Source organism: Ipomoea nil, unplaced genomic scaffold, assembly GCF_001879475.1.
Source record: "Ipomoea nil cultivar Tokyo-kokei standard unplaced genomic scaffold, Asagao_1.1 scaffold0794, whole genome shotgun sequence".
NCBI classification, from domain to species: Eukaryota; Viridiplantae; Streptophyta; class Magnoliopsida; order Solanales; family Convolvulaceae; genus Ipomoea; species Ipomoea nil.
Window position 1 is genome coordinate 529,610 of NW_017617222.1, and position 24,289 is coordinate 553,898.

The 24,289-nt window shown below is 37.5% G+C and overlaps 1 protein-coding gene and 1 long non-coding RNA gene across 5 annotated transcripts; both read left to right on the forward strand.

The window, feature by feature from the left end:
• The first annotated feature begins 831 nt into the window (after positions 1-831).
• LOC109177094 (phosphatidyl-N-methylethanolamine N-methyltransferase-like) lies at positions 832-24,253 on the forward strand. Of its 2 annotated transcripts, XM_019326404.1 has the most exons (4): positions 832-1,181; positions 2,271-2,518; positions 21,653-21,661; positions 24,243-24,253. In XM_019326404.1, coding segments are annotated over exons 1-3 (495 nt in total). In that variant the 5' UTR covers positions 832-936; the 3' UTR covers positions 21,655-21,661; positions 24,243-24,253. The 2 variants fall into 2 exon arrangements, with proteins under 2 accessions (XP_019181949.1, XP_019181948.1); XM_019326403.1 differs by lacking the exons at positions 21,653-21,661; positions 24,243-24,253 and having other exon boundaries at positions 2,271-2,833.
• Positions 14,125-16,350, forward strand: LOC109177095. 3 transcript variants are annotated; one of them, XR_002053518.1, is made up of 3 exons: positions 14,125-14,458; positions 14,572-14,654; positions 16,115-16,350. It is a non-coding gene; the product is annotated as an uncharacterized LOC109177095 (long non-coding RNA). The 3 variants fall into 3 exon arrangements; XR_002053519.1 differs by lacking the exon at positions 16,115-16,350 and adding an exon at positions 15,562-16,057; XR_002053517.1 differs by lacking the exon at positions 16,115-16,350 and adding an exon at positions 15,397-15,552.
• Positions 24,254-24,289: the final 36 nt, after the last annotated feature.

Below are 24,289 nucleotides of genomic sequence, written 5' to 3' on the forward strand. Positions count from 1 at the left end.
CATATTTTATTATAATAAAATTATGTACATCTGAAACATGAAATTTTTTTAATTTTATTTTTAAAAGTTAACGGCGAAAATGAGATACAACGTCATTTTGACCAAGACGCACAATCCCTTGTACACGATATAATTTGCCTCATTTACAGAGCAATAGTTATGCTGTGGGCTCGTGCCCAGCGTGCATCGGCACCGTTTATCTTCCCTTTTTTTTTTTAAATTTAATTTCAGACCGCTTCGTTATAGGAGCATATATTCACAGCTTTGTGTTCATAATTTTATAACTGTACATTCATAATTCCATAACTGTACATTCATAATTCTATAACTGTACATTCATAATTCCGTAACTGTACATTCATAATTCAATAACTGTAAATTCATAATTTTTGAAGCTCTATGTTCATAATTGTAAGTTCATAATGTCAGAGTTCTATGTTCATAATTCCATAACTGTACATTCATAATTCCATAACTGTACATTCATAATTCCATAACTGTACATTCATAATTCCATACTGTATATTCATAATTCCATACCGAACATTCATAATTTTCGAAGCTCTATGTTCATAATTGTAAGTTCATAATTCCATAACTATACATTCATAATTTTATAACTGTACATTCATAATGTCATAACTGTATATTCATAATTTCATAACGAATATGCTGTTAACGCCGTTAACGGCGTTTCGAACAAATTTTTTTTTATAATTAAAACAGCGTCGTTTTTACGGAAAACGACCCCGTTTTAGCGCCGTGCGCACCTTGCAAGGTGCGCACATGCGCATAGCATAATTTGCTTTTACAGAGTATTCAAATAAATTGGGCTTAAAGCAAGTGTATGAAAGATTGCCCAAAAATCTGGGAGACCGTTAAATTAATTATATTTTCTTATCTACAGTGGCCAATCCTATCGGAGAAGAAGGAAGTATGGGGGTGTTGGTATGCCTAGTAGTGATTTCACAGTTCCCATTCTTCTATTGGGTATGGACGTATCCTCAGACATGGGTGGATCTTTGCGGAAAAGGGCGTGACCCATCTCACGTCATGGGCGTGGTGTCTAACGTGCTCAAGCTGCTGCAGTTCATCGCTTTTTACTCGGTATCCACGCCTTCTTGGCCGCCGCCTCTCTACTTCTGGCCGCTTTTCCTCTTCGGTCAGTTCCTCAACATCAGGTTTCTCTTCTTCACTCTTCCCAACCCACAATGTCTTGATTCTTTGATTGCTTTTAATATACCTATACCTTTGTTGTAATGTTCTGTGGCTGTGGGTATTGTTTTTAAATTCATGAAATCTTGATTAATGGGAAGGGGAAGATTCTAATTTCGATTTGTTGTCTGGGAAGAGTGTAACTTGCACTCAACTACATCTTGGAACCCTAGATTCTAAGTTAGGACTAACAACTACCTCTGAGCTTAAGGGGATTATTCTGTTTAGTTGTCGATCATGGAAATGGAGAATATGGTCGGTCTGCAAGATTATAACCTTGATGATAGATTGGTATGCCATAAATGTATTTGTGTAGAGAAATATCAAAATTGGAAAGAAACACTTTATGTCATGGATACTTTGATTTACGAAAAAGCCCGGAGTACATACTTGAAGAGTTGAAGGTGTATCCTGGGTGACGCCCGCCTTATGACATAGTCGGCAAAGGACCACAACCACAGGTAAACCGGCTTTGGTTCCTCATAGTTGACCGGCTCAAACCAAGAAAGTCAATAGACAGTTCTCACGGAAAGTTGAACTTGGAACTTTGTGGTTACCATGTCAAACTGTCCAACTAACTTGGTTGGAGTTGCCCCCAATACTATTTAATGCTAAAGGTGGAGAAAGTTTGTTTCTTTTATTTATTTATTATTATTTTTTGTGCTAAGATTGCTGATATCTGTGAGTCTGCTAGAACTAGATTGAAGTAATAGTGAGACTGAAAATTTTGTGGAGGAACTTTAACTGTGATTGAAAGTCGCCTTTGAATGATTTCATCTTGTTGCTTTGTGAGTCTGTGATTGAAAACAGTGTCACCTTTCAATCTTGTTCTTTTCTTGATGTTAGGATGTATTGAATAAAAAAGAGGAAAAAAATCTTGTTCTCAGAGTATGCCTGGATCTTTAAACCAAACCATCTGTTTGAATTATTGATGTACCTGTAAGTGCATAGGAAAGACTGACTAACATGTAGCAGGCTTGTCCATATTTCGTTCTTCTACCCTGAATTTTCAGAGTAAGAATGTGTGATTTATGTGATAATGGTTGCTAGTGTAGGGTATACCAATTGTTGGGAGAGTCTGGCGTATACTATGGTGTGAGGTTTGGAAAGAACATTCCCTGGGTGACACAGTTTCCATTTGGAGTAATTAGGGATCCCCAGTATACTGGCAGCATTTTATGTATTATCGCTTTCCTGCCTTGGGTTCCCTATCCATATATTCTCCTCTGGGTCCTCGGCTATGTGTTTGTGATTCACGTAGAATCTAAGGAAGATCCAGCTACTCGTGCCAAGCCGCTATCCTGACCTAGCAGAAGAGACTACCTGCTAGCTTTAGCGAGTTCAACAGTTATACTACTGCTTGCTCCTTCTGATGATGAAGAGCCTCTAAACCACAACCAGGCATGTTCTTTGTGTTTCACATTTTGGGCTTTTCCTAGTCCTTATCTTTAAAATTTACTAATGTATGATTGTGGTCTGTTATGCTTTTAGCAGTTGATACTCAAATCTAAATCACTCATCTCTATTGCACTTTAAATGCCAAAGAGCCATCTGGAGTCTGGACTGGACTCTTTTCACTTTCAACATCACTATATATTAATATATCATTGTCCTTCCATTCCATTGTTATATGGTGGAACCGTTATATTTAATTAATCCCATATTTATGATGTTCTTAGAATAAATTGAAATTACAGTGTATTTAAAATGAAATTGAATAACACGTCTCACATATTAAGTGTATATTGTCAAATAAAACTGTAATTGAATTGAATGATAATTTAGTTGTGTTGTAATTAAATTATAGTGTATCTAAAATGAAAGTGAATAACAAGTTTCTTTTTTGAGAAAAACAGCTTATTGCATTAAATCATTAGCCAGGCAGCTAATCAAAAAATCGGGTGGTACATCAAACCATTCCCCGTAACCTGCCGCAGAAAAGGCCTCCCTAGCAACAGTGTGTGCGGCACAATTCGCAGATCGCCTAACACAACCGAATTGGACATCTCCAATCATAGATGCCAATTCTCTAATATCATCTACTAAAAAACCATAAGCCGAACTAAAAGGGCTAGCAAAAATTGCATGAAAAACTAGCTGTGAATCTATCTCTACCACAACATCACCCATGCATGTATCCTTTAGCCAACTTAAAGCTTCTCTCAGACTCATTGCCTCGGCCTCCTCAACAGTGTATGATCCAGGAACCCGCACGTTTTTAGCTGCCAGGAAAGCACCATCCTCACCACGCAAAACCCACCCAAACCCCATTGCGTTTGCCAAATGATTTAACCCGGCATCGGAGTTCGGCTTCAACTTACCAACTGGTGGTGGCATCCAACGAGAGACATTGGCAGTAATAGGGCCATACGTATGGTAGCCTCTTGAGCCTGCCTCCAGTTCTCCCAAAAACCCAAGGTCCTCCGCAACATCACGTTTATGTACAAATGCAATACCACTCCACACATTATCATTTCTACTAGTCCAAATGCCCCAACACGCCATCACGAATTTCGCCAACAAATCACCACATAGCTGCTCAATATTTGCGAAAAACCAGTCCGAAGCATTGTACCCATGCGCCAAGCCAGTGACCGGAATCCCCAGCAAAGTCCACACCCTCCCCACCTTATTGCATGTAACAAAAATATGGCATGCACTCTCACTTTCCCTATTACACATATGGCAAAGAAGATCACAATGAATACGCTTCATATTTAGAGCATCTCGTGTTGGCAAATATGAACTGGCAAGCTGCCAACAGAAAAGCCGAACCTTTGGAGGCACATCAAGGTTCCAAATACGTGTCCAGGGACGATGGTCCGGTACTACACGAGTTAGCCGTTTATAACAAGACTTAACTGTATAGGCCCCTTTTTGGTCCCAATACCAATACCAAGAATCATGTGGGCTGCGCAAACTTACAGGTATATTCATAATCAAAGACACATCACGGGCATTAAAGATGTTAGCAATTTTATTTATATCTCATCCCGTACCTTAATGGTTGAACAAAGTTGCTACCGTGGCCATTGACACCTCTTCCGTAAGTGCAGTTGTTACATACGGGTTTTCTTCATTCGGCAGCCAAGCATGCTTCCCAATCAAAGTGTCTTGGCCATTCCCAACACTACGGCGACAGCCCTCACGCACCACATCCTTCACTGCCAACAGCCCCCTCCAAATGTATGATGGGTTAGAGCCTTCACCTGCATCAAAATAAGCACACCTGGGGTAATAGCGCGCCTTGTAAACACGCGCCACAAGAGAATGCGGCCGAGTAACCAGACGCCAAGCTTGTTTGCCCAACAACGCAAGGTTCATCTCGTGTAGTTTCCTGAACCCCAAACCCCCCACCATCCTGGGCGTCGCCAAACCACCCCAAGCATGCCACCGAATACCTTTCCCGGAACCCACAGAGCCCGTCCACCAATACTCTGACATTAAAGTCTCAATGTCCTTACACAAGCCAACCGGTAACAGAAATACCATCATAGCATATGATGGCATTGCTTGTATAACATTCTTCAAAAGCACCTCCCGACCTGCCCGGGACAGGAACTTCGAATTCCAACTGCGGACCCTTGTCAATATCCGCTCTTTCAAATAACCCAAAATCTCCTTCTTTCTTCTACCCCCCAACGAAGGAGGCCCAAATATTTGCCAGACGTATTGCCCTCCGCCACCCCTAGGATCTGAACCACCTCATCCCTAACTGGCTGTGATACATTGGCACTGAAACAAATCACAGATTTGTCATGATTTATTCTCTGTCCAGAAGCTTTCGAATATGTATCTAAAATGTACCTCATTTGATGGCTCTCCTGGGCATTTGCACGCAAAAATAAAAAACAGTCGTCCGCGAACAACAGATGTGATATCGCAGGCGCCCCTCTTGCAACCCGTGCTCCGTGCAACCTGCCTTGGGACATGTATTTATCAATTATCACACTCAGACCCTCAACAACAAACATAAATAAATACGACGATAGCGGGCCGCCTTGTCTCAAACCACGGCCCGGAATTAACGGCCCTAACTCACGTTGTTCATGCAAAATGTGATATCGGACCGCACTAACAGACTCCAGTAATGGTCCTTCGACTATTGTCATTTTTCAAAATTAGTCCTCGTCTTTTAATTTGGACAAAGAAGGCCCTTAACTATCAGATTTGTTCCGGCATTGGTCTTTCCGTTAATCTTCCGTTTGTAAGGCGTTAGTGTAGAGGCTAAAATAGTCATTTCCTCTAGTTGCTTTCTTCTTCCTCATCTTAATGAGTATTACACGCAGAGCAAAACCAGAACTCCATTACAGATTTACTGGAAGAGGAGCAAAACCCACAAACTCCACAAAGACTGTCCGATTCCCCCGTTGTATGTGCCGAAGCTCCTCGACTCCATAGCCAAAAAGCTTCGAACTCCCACGGCTGGCTCGTTATCCTCGATGAGTCGCCATCGGTCTTCATCATCAACCCTCTGCTTCAACCGAACTTCATCTCCATGGCGATTCTCAACAAAACAGGGGACCTGGTGTACTCCAAAAACGGTGAGAATTCCTAGAATTTGATTGATGAGGCTAGGTCATTTTGTGAGGATGTCATTTACAGCAACGAATTGTTCTATGCTGTGAATAAATTTGGGTCAATTGTAGTCTGTGATGTTAACAGCGATTCCCCTAGCCCTATGGATCAAGAATACATCTATGGTGAGATGAAGAGCTTTCACTACATCTATGAAGAAGAAATCTATGAGGAAGAAGAAAGCAATAAGAGTAAATGACAATTTTAGCCCCTACACTAACACCTAACAAACTGAAAGTTAACCGAAGGACCAATGTCAGAACAAATCTGATAGTCAAGATTTTTTTTTGTCCAAATTAAAAGACAAGGACTAATTTTAGAAAATCACAATAGTCGGAGGACCATTGCTGGAATTAACTTTTTCTTATATTGAGTGTATATTGTCAATTGTAACTATAGTTGAATTAAAACAATACTTTAGTTGTGCTGTAATGAAATTATAGTATGTATAAAATGAAACTGAATAACATGACTCACATATTAAGTGTATATTAAAATTGAAACTGTAGTTATATTGAAATGATACTTTTTTTTTTTTTTGAAAACTCAAAATGATATTTTAGTTGTGCTGTAATGAAACTACACTGTATATAAAATGAAACATATTTGAGTGTATATTATCCAATGAAACCATAGTTGAATTAGAATCATATTATAGTGGTGTTGTAATAAAACTATAATGTGTATAAAATGAAATTCAATAACATGTCTCACATATTTGAAACTATATTTGGATCAAAATGATATTTTAGTTGTGTTGTAATAAAACTACAGGATATATAAAATGAAACTGAATATGTTATAAAAACATAATTAATTAGACTTAACAGATGTTGTTTCTTTTTATTAAAGGAAACGGCACAGTTTCGCCGATAATTCACCGTAAAATTTGCCATTTTCCTTAGTAACTTGGATAACCCTTCGCTTACTTCAATAATCTAATTTTCTATTTCTCTCGTTGATTGTTAGTTCTACTTGAGTAAGAATTAATGGCAATTTATATCATGCACCAGGGCGCATATTGCATTGTGCGCTCTGGTGCAAAACGACGCCGTTTTGTACTCTTTTTTTATATTATAGAAAATTCAGCTTTCCGTGTTTGCTGTTAACTTCTTAAAAAAAAATCTCATGTTTTGAAAATGTATATAATTGTATAAAAGAATGTACATAATTATATAACAGAATACACATACTCTTTTTTGAAAAGATAATATACATAATCTAACATAATACATAATGCACATAAACTTTTAACATAATACACATAAACTCTTAACATAATACGGCAAATTATGTTGTGCATCCGTATGCACCTTGCATGGTGCATACGGATGCAAAAACGACGTCGTTTTGCATAAAACGCGCGCCCTACTTAAAAAAAAAAAAAAAATCAGTTTCGATTCCCAGCAACAACATTATGTTATCCATTTTTAGTTCATTCATTTTGGATTTTTTAGTTATGAAATTCTGGAAGTGTAGTTATGAAATTATGTATGTGTAGTCATGCAATTCTGAATTTTTTTTTTTAAAGTTAGACGCCAAAATGACGTTGTTTTTGCATCCGTATGAACCATGCATGGTGCATACGGATGCACAGCATAACGCTCCACATAATACACATAAACTTTTAATCCTTAAAAAAATCTCATGTTTCGGATGTACATAATTGTATAAAAGAATGTATATAATTATATACCAGAATACACATACACTCTGTCGCGTCAACTCCCCATACAACTTAACAAAGCGACGTCGTTTTGAGAGGTGCGGGGCGCACATTGATATGTGCGCCGTGGTGCACGGTATAACGATTGAGAATTAATACCAATGTAAACTTTGGTGTCATTTTAGTCCAACTGAGCCCAATCCAATACATAATTCATAAGTTTAATGGAGCGGCCCAAACTCAATTTCCAAGTCCATCAAGGCAGCTGAGGATCCACGATAGTTGTGTCCAGTTGTTATACACCATGGTTCAAAAACGGAGCCATTTCTTTAAACAAAGAAATGAAATGGTAATCGTTAATTTTTAATAAATTTTGTATTTTTTGAGTGTTTATAACAAATAGTGTATCTAAAATGGAAATGTCTCGATATTGTGTTTATATTATCAAATGAAACTATAATTAAATTGAAATGATATTTTAATTGTGTTGAAATGAAATTGAACAACAAGTCTCACATATCGAATGTATATTGTCAAATAGAATTTTAGTTGAATAGAAATGATACTTTAATTTTGCTAAAATAAAACTACAGTATGTATAAAAAGAAACTAAATAACATATTTCGCATATTGAGTGTATATCGTCAAATGAAGATGTAGTTATATCGAAATGATACTGTAGTTGTGTTGTAATGAAATTATAGTATAGATAAAATGAAACTGAATAACAGTTTCACAATAGAATTGTAGATGAATAGAAATGATACTTTAGTTTCACAATAGAATTGTAGTTGAAAATGATACTTTAGTTTCACAATAGAATTGTAGTTGAAAATGATACTTTAGTTTTGCTGAAATGAAACTACAGTATGTATAAAAATAAACTGAATAACATATCTCACATATTGAGTGTATATTGTCAAATGAAATTGCAGTTATATCGAAATAATACTGTAATTGTGTTGTAATGATACTACAGTGTATATAAAATGAAACTGAATAACAGTTTCACATATTTGACTGTATATTGTCCAATGAAACCGTAGTTGAATTAGAATTATAATTTAGTGGCGTTGTTATAAGACTACAATGAGTATAAAATGAAATTCAATAACATGTCTCATTGTAATAAGACTATTATATGTATAATGTCGAATGAAACTGTAATTGAAACAAAATGAAACTTTAGTTGTGCTGAAATTAAACTACAATGTAATATGAAATGAAACTAAATATGTTATACAAACTGAACTAATTACACGAAACGACGCAAAACGGATGCCGTTTCTTTTCATTAAAATAAACAACAATGTTTTGGACCATGGTCCACAGTATAATTTGCCAGTTGTGTCTACCTTGAGGTTTCAGAAGTTGTTATACCATGGACCAGGGCCCACCTTGTTAAACGAATAATGTGTTTCTAAGTCAAAACACATAATAACTACAAAAGGAAATTTGTGAATACAATACGTACAAGTAAACAAATTATAATATGTTAATATTGTATAACTAATACTTGGTATTAGGACTCTATGTATTTGAGTCAGTTTATAACTCCTTATCCAGTCATCCTGTGACTCTTCCTTGTATATATTCTCATTGTCTATACTCTTTGTAATCAATTTCATTGAACACAATTCATTTAGTTCTCATCTGGTATCAGTTAGCTAGGGTTTGCGGTAACTTTGATCTGTCATTACATCAAAGGAAACTTCTCTTGACACCGTCTCCGTGGAAACATATCTCTCCTCCGACGCCAAAATTGGACGTTGATAGGGGCGCATGTTCCAGTGTTCCACCGTTTGCCAAGGTCACTTACAGAAGCAAGTTTTTTTTTTTATTATTTTTTTGGAAGTTTCAAAGATTAGTGAATATATTTATTGTTCATTGGAATCAGGGGTTTACGTGCAATCCAAAGTAATAAAAAGGTTAGCTGAATTTGAATTACAAAAGCGTATGTTATGCCGCAGCACCACAACCAGCGTAAAAAATACCATCACTCTCACACACAGCAGCGTGATCGACGTGACTTTAATCATCAGTGTCAAATTTGTAATAGTTTTGGTCACACAGGAGCTAATTGATTTCGACGCTATGATAATCAGTGTCAAATTTGTAATGGTTTCGGTCACACGGAAGCTAATTTTTTTCGGCGCTATGATGATCATTGTCAAATTTGTAAAAGTTTTGATCACACGGGAACCACTTGTATTCGACGTTATTTAGGGGCTCCAGGTCCTCGAGCTAATTTGGTGTTTAAGGATGGTTTTGGTGCTAACACCTCGTCAAATTTTCATACTTGGGTTCAGGACACTGGAGCCACAAATCATGTAACTCCAGACATAGTTGCCCTTTCTACATCGGAGAAGTACACTGGTCATGACACTTTACGTATCGGTGATGGTATGGGTCTGTCTATTAGTCGTGTTGGTCATGCTACTTTTGATACCCCTTCTAGGTCTTTTACGATGTCTGATATATTGCATGTTCCTGGTCTGTCTACATCTTTATTATCTGTTCAACGTTTTGCTACAGATAACAATGTGTTTTTTGAGTTTCACCCATATTTTTTCCTTGTGAAAGATATTACCACCAAGGAAATCTTGCTACGGGGCAATAGTTCGGGTGGTCTCTACACTTTGCCTGTTCTATGTTCGTCTCCCTTTGTCTTCCTCTCCGCTCGTGCTTCCGCTTCGATTTGGCATGATCGTTTGGGTCATCCTCATCAGCGTGTCCTAAGTCAAATTCTTCCGTCATGTTCGGTTAGTGAGTCTAGTCTAGTATTCGTTGCAATTCTAATTTATGTTCAGCGTGTCAATCGGGTAAATCTGTACGTTTCCCTTTGGCACGTGTTGAGTCTAGTACTTCGGACATTCTTGATTTGATATACACTAATATTTGGGGACCAGCTCCTTTGCTATCTTATAATGGTTGTTGTTATTTTATCATCTTTGTTGATGATTATTCTCTGTACAACCTACATCATCCTCTACTGAACCTACATAGGTTGCACGGCGTCCGCGTGGCAAGTCGACGAGGCTAACCGTACACACCCACTCCATGGCGACTCGCAGTAAGTTTCAGGCTCCTCCTATGGCTCTAGATGCTCAGGTTTGTCCTACGGAACCTACATGTTACACTCAAGCTATTAAATATCCTGAATGGCGTGAAGCTATAGACCAAGAATTTAATGCTCTACTACAGAATCAGATTTGATGCATTATCTTGTGATGATGCATGTTTAGAGCTTGTTCTTAGGGTTCTTGAATGCCATTGCTTGGCTATTTCTTGGGTTCAAGTCATATTGTTGTTTTGTGTGAGATTTTGGGTGTTTTGGACTTGAATTTGGACTTGTTGTTGAAAATCTCCAAATGGATTATTTTGGTGTACAGGGCGTACCCGCGGGCGGAACGGCGGGCAGAGGCCTACCCGCCGCCCCACCCACGAGGTACATGGTGCCTCGTGGGTTGGTACTCGCGGGCGGAACCGTGGGTGGTTGTCCACCCGTGGCCCCACCCGCGGGGAACACTGTTGGTGTTGGCCGAGGATTTGTTCCCCGTGATTCTTTTGACCCGGTATTGATGTTTTGACCTCCCGATGTTGTTTTATTGGGCCATTTGTGAGTCTTCTTGATGTTTCGTATGTCTAGAACGGTATGTTAGGAATCTATGTAGGATTTGGTGTCTTGAATCGTGTTAAGGGTCTAACTTTGTGATTCGTTGGACTATTGTGAGTCTTGAATGTTCTATGGAACTACTTTTGGTTTACCCGTTTGATAAGCATGCTAGTTTGACGTTGAAATGCTAGTATGTGCGGTTTGTTCTTTCCTATTGGGATTGGCAACTTGAGTTGACCATCGTTTGGTGTCGGATTGTGATCCTTCGTTGTTGAGTATGGTTTCATGTTTTTGTTGTGATCTATTAGCATATATTATATATTATTAGTATAAGTCAATAATTGTTATATTGACCTTGTCCTTAGCCATCTGTGTAGGATCTATTTACTAGTAGTATATCTTGTAACCTTATCAGTTTGTTACTGCAATTGAATCAAACACTCGTTCCTAAACTCATCTGGTATCAGATTGCCAAGTTTCGCTCCTAAATTCTCTCTTCTTTTTTGTTCTGTTTTCTATCCCCCATTGATTGATTCCTTTGATATGAACGTATGTAATCGTTGTACCCTTTGATTGATACTTGATTAAGGTTATTGTGGAACCTTAGTCTTCTTGGTAATGATGATGACTTGTGTGACTATGATTGAATGTGGGTGGTTGTTACTTGAGCTTTGCTCACATGTAGGTGGTTGTGTGAATGAAATTAATGGTACCCTCGTGTACTGAGAGTTCGACGGTATGTTGGAGGCTATGTTGGAGGGGGGACGACGGTCCCTGGCGGTACAAGGTTGGACTCAGAAGTACAAGGTGGCACTAGGAGGTAATGGTTGGAACTGAAATAAGGTCAGGGGTAGCCATAAGGTTGGAACAGGGCATAAGGTTGGAACTATGAAACTTGTGACATGTAGTTGTCACTGTGGCATGTAGTTGCCGTTGTGTGAATGTGTATTCTTTGCTAATGAGAATGTCTTGATGTATTCTACTTTGTGATCAGTAGAATGCATCTTGAGTTGTATTATCTTTCATGTTCTTGTCTTGTTATTGTTGTAAGGATGGTGATTCCTTTTCCTTTTGAGAGTGTGAATGAGTCCTTGAAGTTTACTTCTCTCTATGACTTTTGAAATGATATATACTCTATTCTATTTCAAAATGGTTTTGACTTATACTTATCTATATATGCTATTTACCGCGTGTTGATGGGTTACCAACAATGTTCGCTGACCGGGTGTTATCCCCATGTTTTTTCCTTGTTCTACAGGTTTTGAGTAGATGCCCGAGAGCGTTAGACTTGGAATGATAGATATCTTATTCACCTTGTCTAGACGTTATGTTTTGATGGCATGTGAGCCTATTGAGCGGCTTGTGTGCCTTGACTCTTTATGACTTGTTTAAACTATTTAGTTTTCCCGCCTGTGCATCTTTAGTACTTTAAGATGTGGCATAATACCCTCGTTTAGACTTGCTTCCGCTTAATGTTTAATGGATGTTTAGATTGCTTATCTCTTGCCTTTTTAGGTTTTAAAATGTGGTAAAAATCGGGGGTGTTACAACCTTGAAAGGTCTTTATACCCATTTTGATGAAATCGGGTAGACCTGGTAATTATGGACACGACCCGTTAACACGACACGAAACCGGACACGAAAATAACGGGTTAGTGTTTAGCCTTAACATGTCTCGGGTCGTTAACGGGTTGACCTGTTAAGGACCCGTTATGTTTTGTGTCTTAACGGGTCAACCTGTTAAACCTATTAAGAACCCGTTTAACCCGTTAATATTATCGTGTTAACCCGTTTACACGAACCCGTTTACACAAACCTGTTTAGAACCCGCTAAGAACCATTGTCATGAATGAGATTTCAAAAGATATCATGAACATGAGTACATGACTAAGGATGAATTTACTACATTAGGCTAAAATCCTACACCAATTATTGACGTTCAACAATATGAAGTTTTAACTTTTATTGTGTTCAATTTTATTCTAAAACTAGGCATGGACTTCTTTAATTATGATTTTTGGATATTATTTTATTATTTTATGAATGTTATAAATTGAATATTTTTTTAGTTTGTTTGATTGATTTAATTGTAGGTTTTATTTCTTTTATATATAACTTAACTTTAAATTTTAGTTTTTTTTTTTTAATATATTAATAGGTTTAGTGGGTTTAAACGTGTTTCGTGTCATATCGTGTTGACACGACCCGAAACCTATTAACAAAATGTATCTATCGTGTCAACCCGTTTAACCCGTTAACAAATCGTGTTCGTGTACGTGTTACAAATTTGGACCCGTTAACCTTATCGTGTCGTGTTCGTGTTTAGCCTTATCGTGTTCGTGTCATTATCGTGTCGACCCGTTAACGAACCCGTATACACGAATTGCCAGGTCTAAAATCGGGCAATGATATTCTTTGCTCTTGGAAATCATACCCCTCCATAATTGAAAGTTCTTGATTGAGTGGTGAAAACTCTTCCTTTTCAATTAAGAGTGAATGCACAAAGAAAAGATCCTCCAACCAAATTTCAATCAAGGTAAGACAATAAGCACATTGAACAATAAAAACAAACAAAAAAAGAAAGAAAAATCTTAGTCTCCTAAGATTCCCTAAACTCCAATGCTAGTAAAACAAGCAATCACATAAAACCACCAAATTGCCAATCCCCGGCAACGGCTCCAATTTTTTGATGTAGCAAAAATAAGATGTGAGCTAATGTCGTCTTCAGGGGATTGGGGGTTATGGCGCGCAATATGCAATCACAAGAAACTAGGCACTAGCATAAAGAAATCAACAAGAAGCTAAGCAAACAATAGTACGAAATTAAACATAGAAGATTGCTTATAGGCCACCATTGTTAAAAGAATGGTTGCCTAATCTTAACCCAAAAATTCGCAATTGTAATTTTGTAAATAAATGATCAATAATCCGCCACCATTATAGCTGTAATGGTTGCCCATTGTATTCTTTATGTATTTAAAAAAAATTAATTTTTAATAGACAACCATTTCTAATAGAAATGGTAACCTTAGAATAGAAATTGTTTTATAATAGTCAACACTAGATCAGAACAAAGTCGCTCCGTCTCAGAACGAAATCGCTCGCGTCTCAGATCAGAACGATCCACCGTCGCACCAATCGTCTCACCACCGCCACCACGCCGTTGGCCTGCGGCGACGCCACTCCGCACAGCACCATCCACTGTCGCACACTCGCCACTGCGACGCCGACGCCACAGCCGCCACCCCCGCCAACGTCCGTAGATCTGAAGCTCCTCCTTGCCACGGGACGACGACCCCGGCTCCTCTGCGACGCCAGTCTCCCGCCTCCTTCTTCAGCCGGAGATTGGGGCTGCCGGCGCGGCTTCCTCGTCCGATCTGCAGGTTAGTGTTTTTTCTGAATACTTGGATATCAACTATTATCTGCTTCCTCAATTTCTTTCCCCATTCTATAGCAAACACCATAGAAGCTGACCCCCACTGTTTAATTTTCCAAGAAGTTTGAGGTGGAGGAGGATTGCAAGGGTACACTCAACAAAGCACCACTCTGCTATCCAAGTTAACAGGGTCAGCAAATCTGGTAATCATCAAAGCTTCACTCTATTATTCTGAAAGGCATTTTGGCTGTTTATCCTTTGGAATTTTTCAGTGTAGGGTATGATAATCTTTAGTGGTACTTTAGTGAAGTGAATCAATTACAGTAATTGGTTTGTGAATTACAAGTTGACATTCATTTTTCTCACCAGATTTGTGGGGTGGGTGGACTGTTTTCTTGGTCAATTATTTGTTTATTCATGTTCTTTTTTGTTCAAATTTTACAGAGACTAGAATGCCTAGAGATAAAGCAGGAATCTTTTCTGGTTATCATTTTTATTCAAGATTGAACTTTGGTATTGGATTGTGGTGGAATAGTTTGTCAAAATTTTGATATGATGAAGAATATTACTAATAAATATTGAAGCAGGATAGTAATAACATATTAATAATAGAAACCTTTTTTTCTTGAATACATTTGAAGTGTTATTCTTCTCTGTCTTATTTGTTGTTGAAGCTCAAGACTAAATGATATCCCATTTCCAAGTTTTGGTCTCAAATCTTATTTCTAGACCCAAAAAAAAAAAAAAAAAAACATTGTTTCCAAATTCACAAATGTTTAAGCCCTCTCGTTGACAATTTTTGCCATTAAGTTTGAATTGGGAGACTAAAGATGAAAATGTATATAATTATGAGACTAATGAGTCTGTTCTTTTATGCTTCCCATATTTGGAAATTCAATTCAAGAATAGCTCTTTCTGAATAGAATTGGTTCTTTTTCTGAATAGAACTCCAAGTAAGATGGTGAGAATGAGGCAAGAAAGGAGAGGAAAGATGAATTCTTGAAATTCTTCCATGCCTGTCTTTGATCTTGGTTCTGCAGCTTATGCTTGGACCTATTTAACCATAAAATTGTTTGATTTCAAAGGACTTCTCTGATGTGGTTTTAGTAGGTGCATCCATTGACTCAGTATCAAATGAAGACAAGTTGGAGTTTTATAGTTTATGCATGTAATGACAAACAGATAAGTTGTGATGATGTTTTCTTTTTTAGTCCTAAGGTTTCTGTCTTCTACTCTTCTGTGGAGATGTTTATTATCTTTCGGTTCCTATCAAAGGTTGCTTATGGAGGTAACAGAAATAAATGCTAGACCTTCTTAGATGTTAACTTTCAAAATATATGCTATGAACTTCAAATTGCTGATGAATGAATTAATGAAAGTCGTCCTAGTACCATGATATATGGAGTGTGATCAGTTCTGCTGTCATATTTTCTTTAGATTGACTACTGCTGCTTATAAAGAAATTTATGCATCTTGCTCTTCTGTCCTTACAATGAAACTAAGTTGATGGCAAGAGACACTTCACTATATTGAACTTGGAAATTCTCTAGTACCAAATCTGGATTTTGCTTTACATCTTTTGATAACTGTTGGAATCTAAAATTGGGCCTAGGTCCTTTCTGGTGCAAGACATATTTCTGATACAATTATTTGTGGTGTGAAGTTGTTCTTCTTGGAGGATCAGTTTGGGAGCTCTCCTTTCTGGTGCAAGACATATTTCTGATACAATTATTTGTTGTAATTTCATTCTTTTCTTTTGTAGATTTCAATTATTTTTAATTTAGAATTGTAAATATGTAATTTCATTTATTGTTTTTTTTTTACAAATACTGTAGTAATTTCATAATGGTTGTGTGAGAATTGCATGGTGCAAAATAATATAGTTTTAAAATTATTTTTAATTTTTTTTTTAATTTTTAAAAAGACAATACGCGACCATTCCTATCCAAGAATGGTTGCGTATTACATTTGAATAAAAAAATAAAAAACAATACGCGACCATTCTTAGTCAAGAATGGTCGCGTTTACATTTGAATAAAAAAATAAAAAACAATACGCGACCATTCTTGGTCAAGAATGGTCGCGTATTACCGACAATGCGCGACCATTTTGAAATGGTCGCGTAAAGTCCATGACTTTGCGCGAGCCTCTCATAGGTGACCATTGTACAATGGTCGCCTATTGTCTTTTACAATGGTTGCCTATTTGCAATTTTGTACTAGTGAAATCATAACGAGATTGAGGCTACGGTAACTAAACAAAGTAACACAAACACATATTAACAAGATGTAAACACGAAATAAAGAAATAAGACTTAAGCTAGGGAGCATTATCTTCTAGATGCATAACACAACCTAAGGAATGGGGAAAATCACACAACCAAGGAATAGAGAGGATGCACGTAGGAATCCTAGTCTATAAGTCACTCAAGTGTGCAAATTAACAAAGATTAGAACAAGGAATTGCCCCACTCTCGTGGTGAATCAACTCTAAGTTCTTCAAGAACACAAAGCATCTAAAACTCTCAATTTCCTCCATTTTCATAGAAGAAATCGGGTTTATGCAAGGAGTGGTTTGGAAACTTGACCCAACTCTCATTGAGGCCAAGAATCCTCCAAAACATGCCAATGAATGTTGTACACCAAGCATTAACAATATACAAACACAAATCCTTCATAAACTCAAGAACTCTAGGTTAGAGTTCTTCCCCTTTTTGCAATAATCACAAATCAAGCATCAAGATAGAAAATACAACCCTAACTCAAGTCCATAAACTAACTACTCATGATTAAATAGCATAAAGAACACAAGAACACAAGCATTAAACATAAATCTTGCATGCAAAGAAAAAGATAAAAGGAAGAAAGCTTCTGATCTCTGTTGAAAATGGATGTTGGAATCTTGAAATGTTGGAATCCAAACTTCAAATCCAAGATTACAAGCTTCAAAAGTGTTAAGAAACATAAATCTAAGCCTAATCTAACCTAAAAATATGAGGGGAAGTAAATGAGAGTGTCTAGGGTTCTAACAAGAGTCAAAATCAAGTAGAAATGACCAAAAACGCGCCTAAATACAGCAGAACACAGTGGTACTGCCTCAGGGATGGGGGTACGCAAGGCAGTACCATTTTTGGTGCATTTCCAGTGAAAACTGGCTCAGGGAGAAGAGATGAGTACTGGCCAAGGGATGGGGGTACCCAAGGCAGTACGAGGCTCCTGGAAACAGAATTGTGTGCACTTGTCTTTACTTCTAGGCTATTTTTCTCCTCTAAAACAATTTTATTGGCACTTATGATCTTCAACAAACTTGTAGCCCTTTAAGTTGGCTTTCCACTGGTGCAAGAATCACTTCATTTTGACATTCCTAGACCGAGATATGGTCAAAAAACTGAATAGTGTCTGAAATGAGCGAAAATTACAATGTCTTGATCTTTTGCTCCTCTTTTGTTTTGATTTGCCCAAATGACTAAGACCATTGAATACACCACTCTTAGGCTCCCTTGGACTCCTAATGCATCTAAAATGCTCCATTTGACTCCAATGTTCACCATAATGCCTGAAAATACTCATCTTTGTTTCCAAACAAAACTCCTTGTAAAATAACCCAATTTAATCATAATCTCATGAAATTTAGAATGATCTAGAAGCAAAATGGCTTAGTGAAATGGAGGAAAATATAGATAAATAAGCACTTATCATTAACCTAATTTCCATTCATTTTTTTTTTAAATTTTCAGTCAATTATTAATATTCATTTTTTTCAATTAACCTAATTTCCATTCATTTTTTCATTTTAAATTTTCATTTTAATTGGTTTAAATTGTTGGTTAAGATGAATGAAATATGAATACTGGTTAATTACCTTAACCAGATACAATTGTTTTTACCAAGACTATGTGGTCTAATGGTACCTGGACTGGATTTCCATTTGGAAGATTGTGAGTTCAAGCCTTAGTGGAGGTGTTATTGGTTCTTTGTGTTTTAGTAGGTTGAGAAAGTATATGAATAGATATTACATTGTAATAGAGCCAATAGCATTCAAAAAAAAAAAAAGATACAATTATTTTAGTTTATTATTTTTTGTGGTTGCAATATATGCCCTAACTTTAAAAAAAAAAAAAAAAAAAAAAAAAAAAAAAGTTACACAATTTTAGTCTTTAGTGCAACAAAACTGTTAAATTAAAGTTTGTTAGGATTTATGTCACAATTTGATGCCAAGAATGAATTGAAGTTGAACTCAAGTCTCTTCATGCTGGATGTATAGTTTTGGAAAGAAAATTAAAAGTGTTTTATAAAAGAAGATATATAGATGCTCCCAATTCAATTAATTTATTATGGATATAAATTAAATGTGAAGTGCTGTGCCATGCATGCATGCATCGTATAGTAATAGTAATATATAAGCCACGTACCAGGCCTAGCTTTGCAGTACAATTATTGTTGTTTGGCATGCTAAAAATCCTATACAATTCTTGGCCTATATATTGAGCAACGCATTTTTCTGTGCAATTAAACCTACCTACCTTCAGATCGATATGATCAATATAATGGCTGTTCCTTCCCTCCGTTCCTTGTTATTATTATGTAGTCTCCTTTCAGTCTGCATAACAATGGTTTGTTCTACTGAGGAGAAAGCGTAGAACTTTATCGTTTTCATGTTGAAATCTAAGAAACCCAAGACTTTCTCCATCCATCATGGCTGTTGTACACCTACCTATGAACGTGTTGCCCATGGTATGATAGCCAGAAAATTGCCTTGTTCGTGCGGGATGGTCCTCTGGTGGATTGCAAGTGGAATGTAAACCCAGGAAAACTTCATATCGATGCTAGTTAGTAAAAATTAAACAGTAAAGGATTTTAATAATTAATTGTCCTAAATCCTAACCAAAAGAGTATTGACATGAATCAAGAATTATGCTTCACCAATTTGATTCCACCTTTGGAAGGGAGTGAGACAACTCTTAACTCATATTATTGTTTATTTGCTATAAGCTAAGAGTGGCTTATTATAAATTAGATTCTTATCTACTATATCTACTATCTACTATACTAATAAGAGCCCAAGAGAGTTAGACCTATAATCGGTAGAAAAAATGGAGGTCAAATTTTTTAATCAAATGAAAGGCTCAGATTGATCATATTTTAATTTTTTCTTAAGATTTCCTAATTTTTTCTTAAGATTTCCTAATTTATCCTTAATGAATATGATTATCCGTTAACTTTTCCGTTAAATATTATCTTTTTCGTTAATTTCTGTTAGTTCACCGTTAACTTACTCATTGATTTCAATAAGAAAGGTCTTAGGTTCGAACCTCATCCCAATCAAAGTTGGCATAATTAGTACTCTATTTTACTCTTATTAAATTAAATAATATTTAGTAGCTACGATGAGAATATAATTGTGTTGTATTCAATAATAATGTCTAAGAGTACAGGGAGCGAATATATAGAGATGCTAGATAGAATCCTAGTGTAACACGAATAATATAGTCCTAGTCTAATATGGATAATAGAGTCCTAATAGTCCTAATACTCCCCCTCAAGCACAAGATTGGTCAGCCAAAACATTGAGCTTGCAACGGAGTAAATTAAAACGTACAGACGAAAGAGACTTAGTAAAAGTATCCGCTATCTGATCTTTGGTAGAAATAAAATTGACTTGTAATTCTTTCTTCGCGACTTTATCACGAACAAAGTGGTAGTCGATCTCAATGTGCTTGGTGCGAGCATGAAACACCTGATTAACACACAGATAAGTAGCTCCCAGATTGTCACACCAGAGTTTGGGCACAGAAGGTGGCGCAAACCCGATTTCCTTCATCAGAGAGACGAGCCAAGTAACCTCTGCAGAGACATCAGCCAGTCCTTTGTATTCAGCCTCAGTTGATGAACGAGCCACAGTACGTTGTTTTCGACAAACCCATGAGACAAGATTGGTCCCCAAAAATACAGCAAAACCACTAGTAGATTTGCGATCATCAGGATTGCCAGCCCAATCCGAATCAGAATATGCATGAATATCTAGAGAAGGAGAAGACGTAATCTTAAGACCAAGATGTAGTGTCCCATTTACATACCGTAACACCCTCTTGAGAGCCGCCCAATCTGCAGTAGAGGGAGAGTGCATGTATTGACACAAATGATTGACTGCATAGGAAAGATCAGGCCGAGTTACCGTAAGATATTGCAGAGCACCTGCAAAGCTGCGATACTGAGTGGGATCAGCGTATGGTACCACGGCATCAGTCTCGGCCTTCGTGGTTGAAACTGGAGTAGCCACGGGCTTGCAATCAACCATACCTGCTCGTTTTAGAATATCCTTCATGTACCGTTGTTGAGACAGAAGCATGCCATCAGACAACGGAATGGTCTCAATACCCAGAAAGAACGAGGGCACACCCATATCACGAACTTTAAACTCAAGAGCCAACTTGTCAATAAGAGCAGTCACATGAGCCGGATCAGATCCCATAACCAAAATGTCATCCACATAAACCAGAAAATATAAACGAGTATTGCCATGTGAATATATAAATAGAGAGACATCCGTCTTGGAAGGTGAGAAACCAGCAGAAACCAGAAAATCATGCAAACGAGTGAACCAAGCACAGGGAGCTTGCTTAAGCCCATATAAAGAACGTTGAAGGAGACAAACATGCCCGGGCATCGTTTTGTCTTCATAACCAGGGGCTGGCGCATATAAACCGTCTCAGCAAGATTGCCATTTAGAAAAGCATTGTGTATGTCCAACTGTCGAATAGTCCATCCACGAGAAATAGCTAAGGATAAAAGAAGACGTACCGTAGTTGTTTAACAACGGGACTAAAGGTCTCAAAGAAATCCTCGCCGGCAATTTGATTGAATCCCTTGGTAACTAACCGAGCCTTGTAACGCTCAATCGAACCATCAGCCTTTCTCTTGGTTCTAAACACCCACTTACATCCAACTACATTCATACCTGATTTAAAGGGAACAAACATCCATGTATTGTTGTGCACCAAGGCATTAAATTCCAAATCCATTGCATCTCGCCATTCAGGAAATTTAACCGCTTGAGTAAAACATGTAGGTTCAGGAGTAACAGCAGCAGCAGATAAAGCAACATGATCATGTGGTCCCGAACTTCTCGTATTCATTCCTTGAGAGCGAACGGGTGAGGGTACATGACGAGACCGACCACGAGGCCGGCCTCTTGGCCGAGGAGCCGGCTGGTCCGTGACTGTCCGCTCGGACTCGGTCACGGGCTCGGCAGTAGCAGGCTGCTGGCGGTGGTGGTCAGAAGCGGCTATGGGCGCGGTAGGAGGGTCACGAGCCGTGACAATAGTCGGATCACCACCAGAAACAATTGGTGCAACACCCCACAGCTCCGGGCGTGGTTTTGGAACCTGCGAATCCACAGAAGCAACAAAAGGAAAGACAGCCTCATCGAATCGCACATGGCAACAGATAAAAACCTTGTTAGTGTTAGTGTCTAAACAACGATAGCCACGAAAAGATGGAGGATATCCTTGAAAGACACAAGGGGATGACCGAAACTGTAGTTTGTTGCGATTATAGGGACGCAGATTTGGAAAGCATAAACACCCAAAAACACGCAGATATGAATAAGATGGAGGAGACCGATGCAAAAGATAATGAGGAGATTTATCATATAATACAGGAGTGGGCATTTTATTGATTAGATAAACCGCAGTTTCAAAAGCATAATCCCAAAAACGAGACGGAACAGAGGATTGAGCCATTAATGCTAGTCCCGTTTCAACAACATGCCTATGCTTACGTTCTACCCTGCCATTTTGTTCATGAGTATACGCACATGATTGCCTGTGACGAATACCTAAGGACGCAAGAGTGGAACCAAGCTTTTTATATTCTCTCCCTAAATCAGATTGAAAAGAAATAATCTTGCGAGAAAAGGAACGTTCAACTAGTGACCGAAACTTATCAAATGTAGCATACAAATTAGATTTAGCACGCATGGGATAATACCACATATAACGAGTGTAATCATCCACAAACAACACAAAATATTTAAAGCTAGACGCAGAAAGTAATGGCGCAGGGCCCCAAATATCTGAATAAATTAATTCCAAAGGATGCGTACTAGTAGTTTCGACACGAGACAAAGGAAAACGAGAAGATTTTCCTAATTGACAAGAGGAACATACATTGGGAAGATCACTAGAATTAAATGTACCAACAGACGAAGACGCTAAAATTTTACGTAAGACTCGAGAATGAGGATGCCCCAACCGCATGGGCCAAACGTAAGAGGACCGTGCAGCAACAAATGCAGCAGGGAAAACAGAAGACGCAGGCCATGTGTAGAGATCCTCAGACGCATGTCCCTTAAAAAGAACCTTCTTGGTCAAGATGTCTTTCACATAGAAACAAAGAGGGTGGAACTCAAAGAAAACATTATTGTCCTTTGCAAAATGCTGGACAGATAATAGAGAAGAAGAGAGACCAGGGACATGCAAAACATCATGTAACTTAAAAGACATAGAATCAGTGGCTAACGAAGAAGAACCAGCATTAACAATAGGCAAACCTGTACCATTGCCGACTCGCAGAGTCTCCGGGCCATCATAACTTGTTGCAGAAGTCATCAAAGAAGAATCAGGCGTTGCATGATTTGTAGCACCAGTGTCAGGGAACCACTAATGAGGACCGTTGGAATCACCATTATCACCAGAGACGGCCACATTAGCCTGAAAACCCGGAGCCCCTGAATAACGCCGAAAACAGTTGGCCCTCGTGTGACCAAAACGGTCACAAATTTGACACGGATCATCATAACGCCAAAAACAATTGGCTCCCGTGTGACCAAAACGGTCACAAATTTGACACGGATCATCATAACGCCAAACACAATTGGCTCCCGTGTGGCCGAAATCGTTACAAATTTGACACGGATCATCAACGTCACGTCGTTGACTGGACTGCTTCTGATACGATGTATCTTGGTTTGATGCCATCGGCTACTGCTACGAAGTGAGGAACATGGATGTTGGAAAAGAAAACCCTGGCTAACTGATACCATATGAGAATATAATTGTGTTGTATTCAATAATAATGTCTGAGAGTACAGGGAGCGAATATATAGAGATGCTAGATAGAATCCTAGTCTAACACGAATAATATAGTCCTAGTCTAATATGGATAATAGAGTTCTAATAGTCCTAATAGCTACAACAAAAAATAATACATATGCATTTCTTTAATTTAGAATTATGTGTCCACAATGTCTTTATTCAAAAAAAAAAATTATTCATTATCAATAAATTAAATAAGAGAAATAATTTTATTAGTTATATTGTCTTTATTTTTCTTCAATATAAAAGTTCTTTATATTCAAATTTATTAATTGATTATATTTGCTACATTGTCCTTACAATGTCTTTATTCAGTGAAAAAAAAATTATTAATTATCAATAAATTAATTAAAAGAAATAGTTTCATTAGTTATATTGTCTTTATTTTTCTCAAATGTAAAAATTTTTACATTCAAATTCATCAATTGATTATATTCACTACATTATCTATTATCTTTTTTGTGCACTATTTTTCTAATCAAATATCAAAGCTATAATACAAAATAATGCTATATATTTATTTACCAAGTATTTTATTAATACCATGAAAAAATTTTAAAAAAATATAATTAATAAAGTCAATCATATTAACTACTTGAGGGATTTGTTGACAAAGAGAGTATTCAAATCACACAACAAATTGAAGTGAGAACTATCTCGCAATGTCCTTATTTGACAATCAGCAGTTAGTGGGTAGCGTTAGCGGATTATATTAGCGGATTTGACCAACGAATCATATCAACG

What these genes read in the sequence shown, in the direction of transcription:
- LOC109177094 (XM_019326404.1), top strand. Translation starts at nt 937, where the DNA reads ATGGGGGTGTTGGTATGCCTAGTAGTGATTTCACAGTTCCCATTCTTC. An exon ending in GGTCAGTTCCTCAACATCAG is followed by an intron (nt 1,182 to 2,270) that starts GTTTCTCTTCTT and finishes TTGCTAGTGTAG; the next exon opens with GGTATACCAATTGTTGGGAG.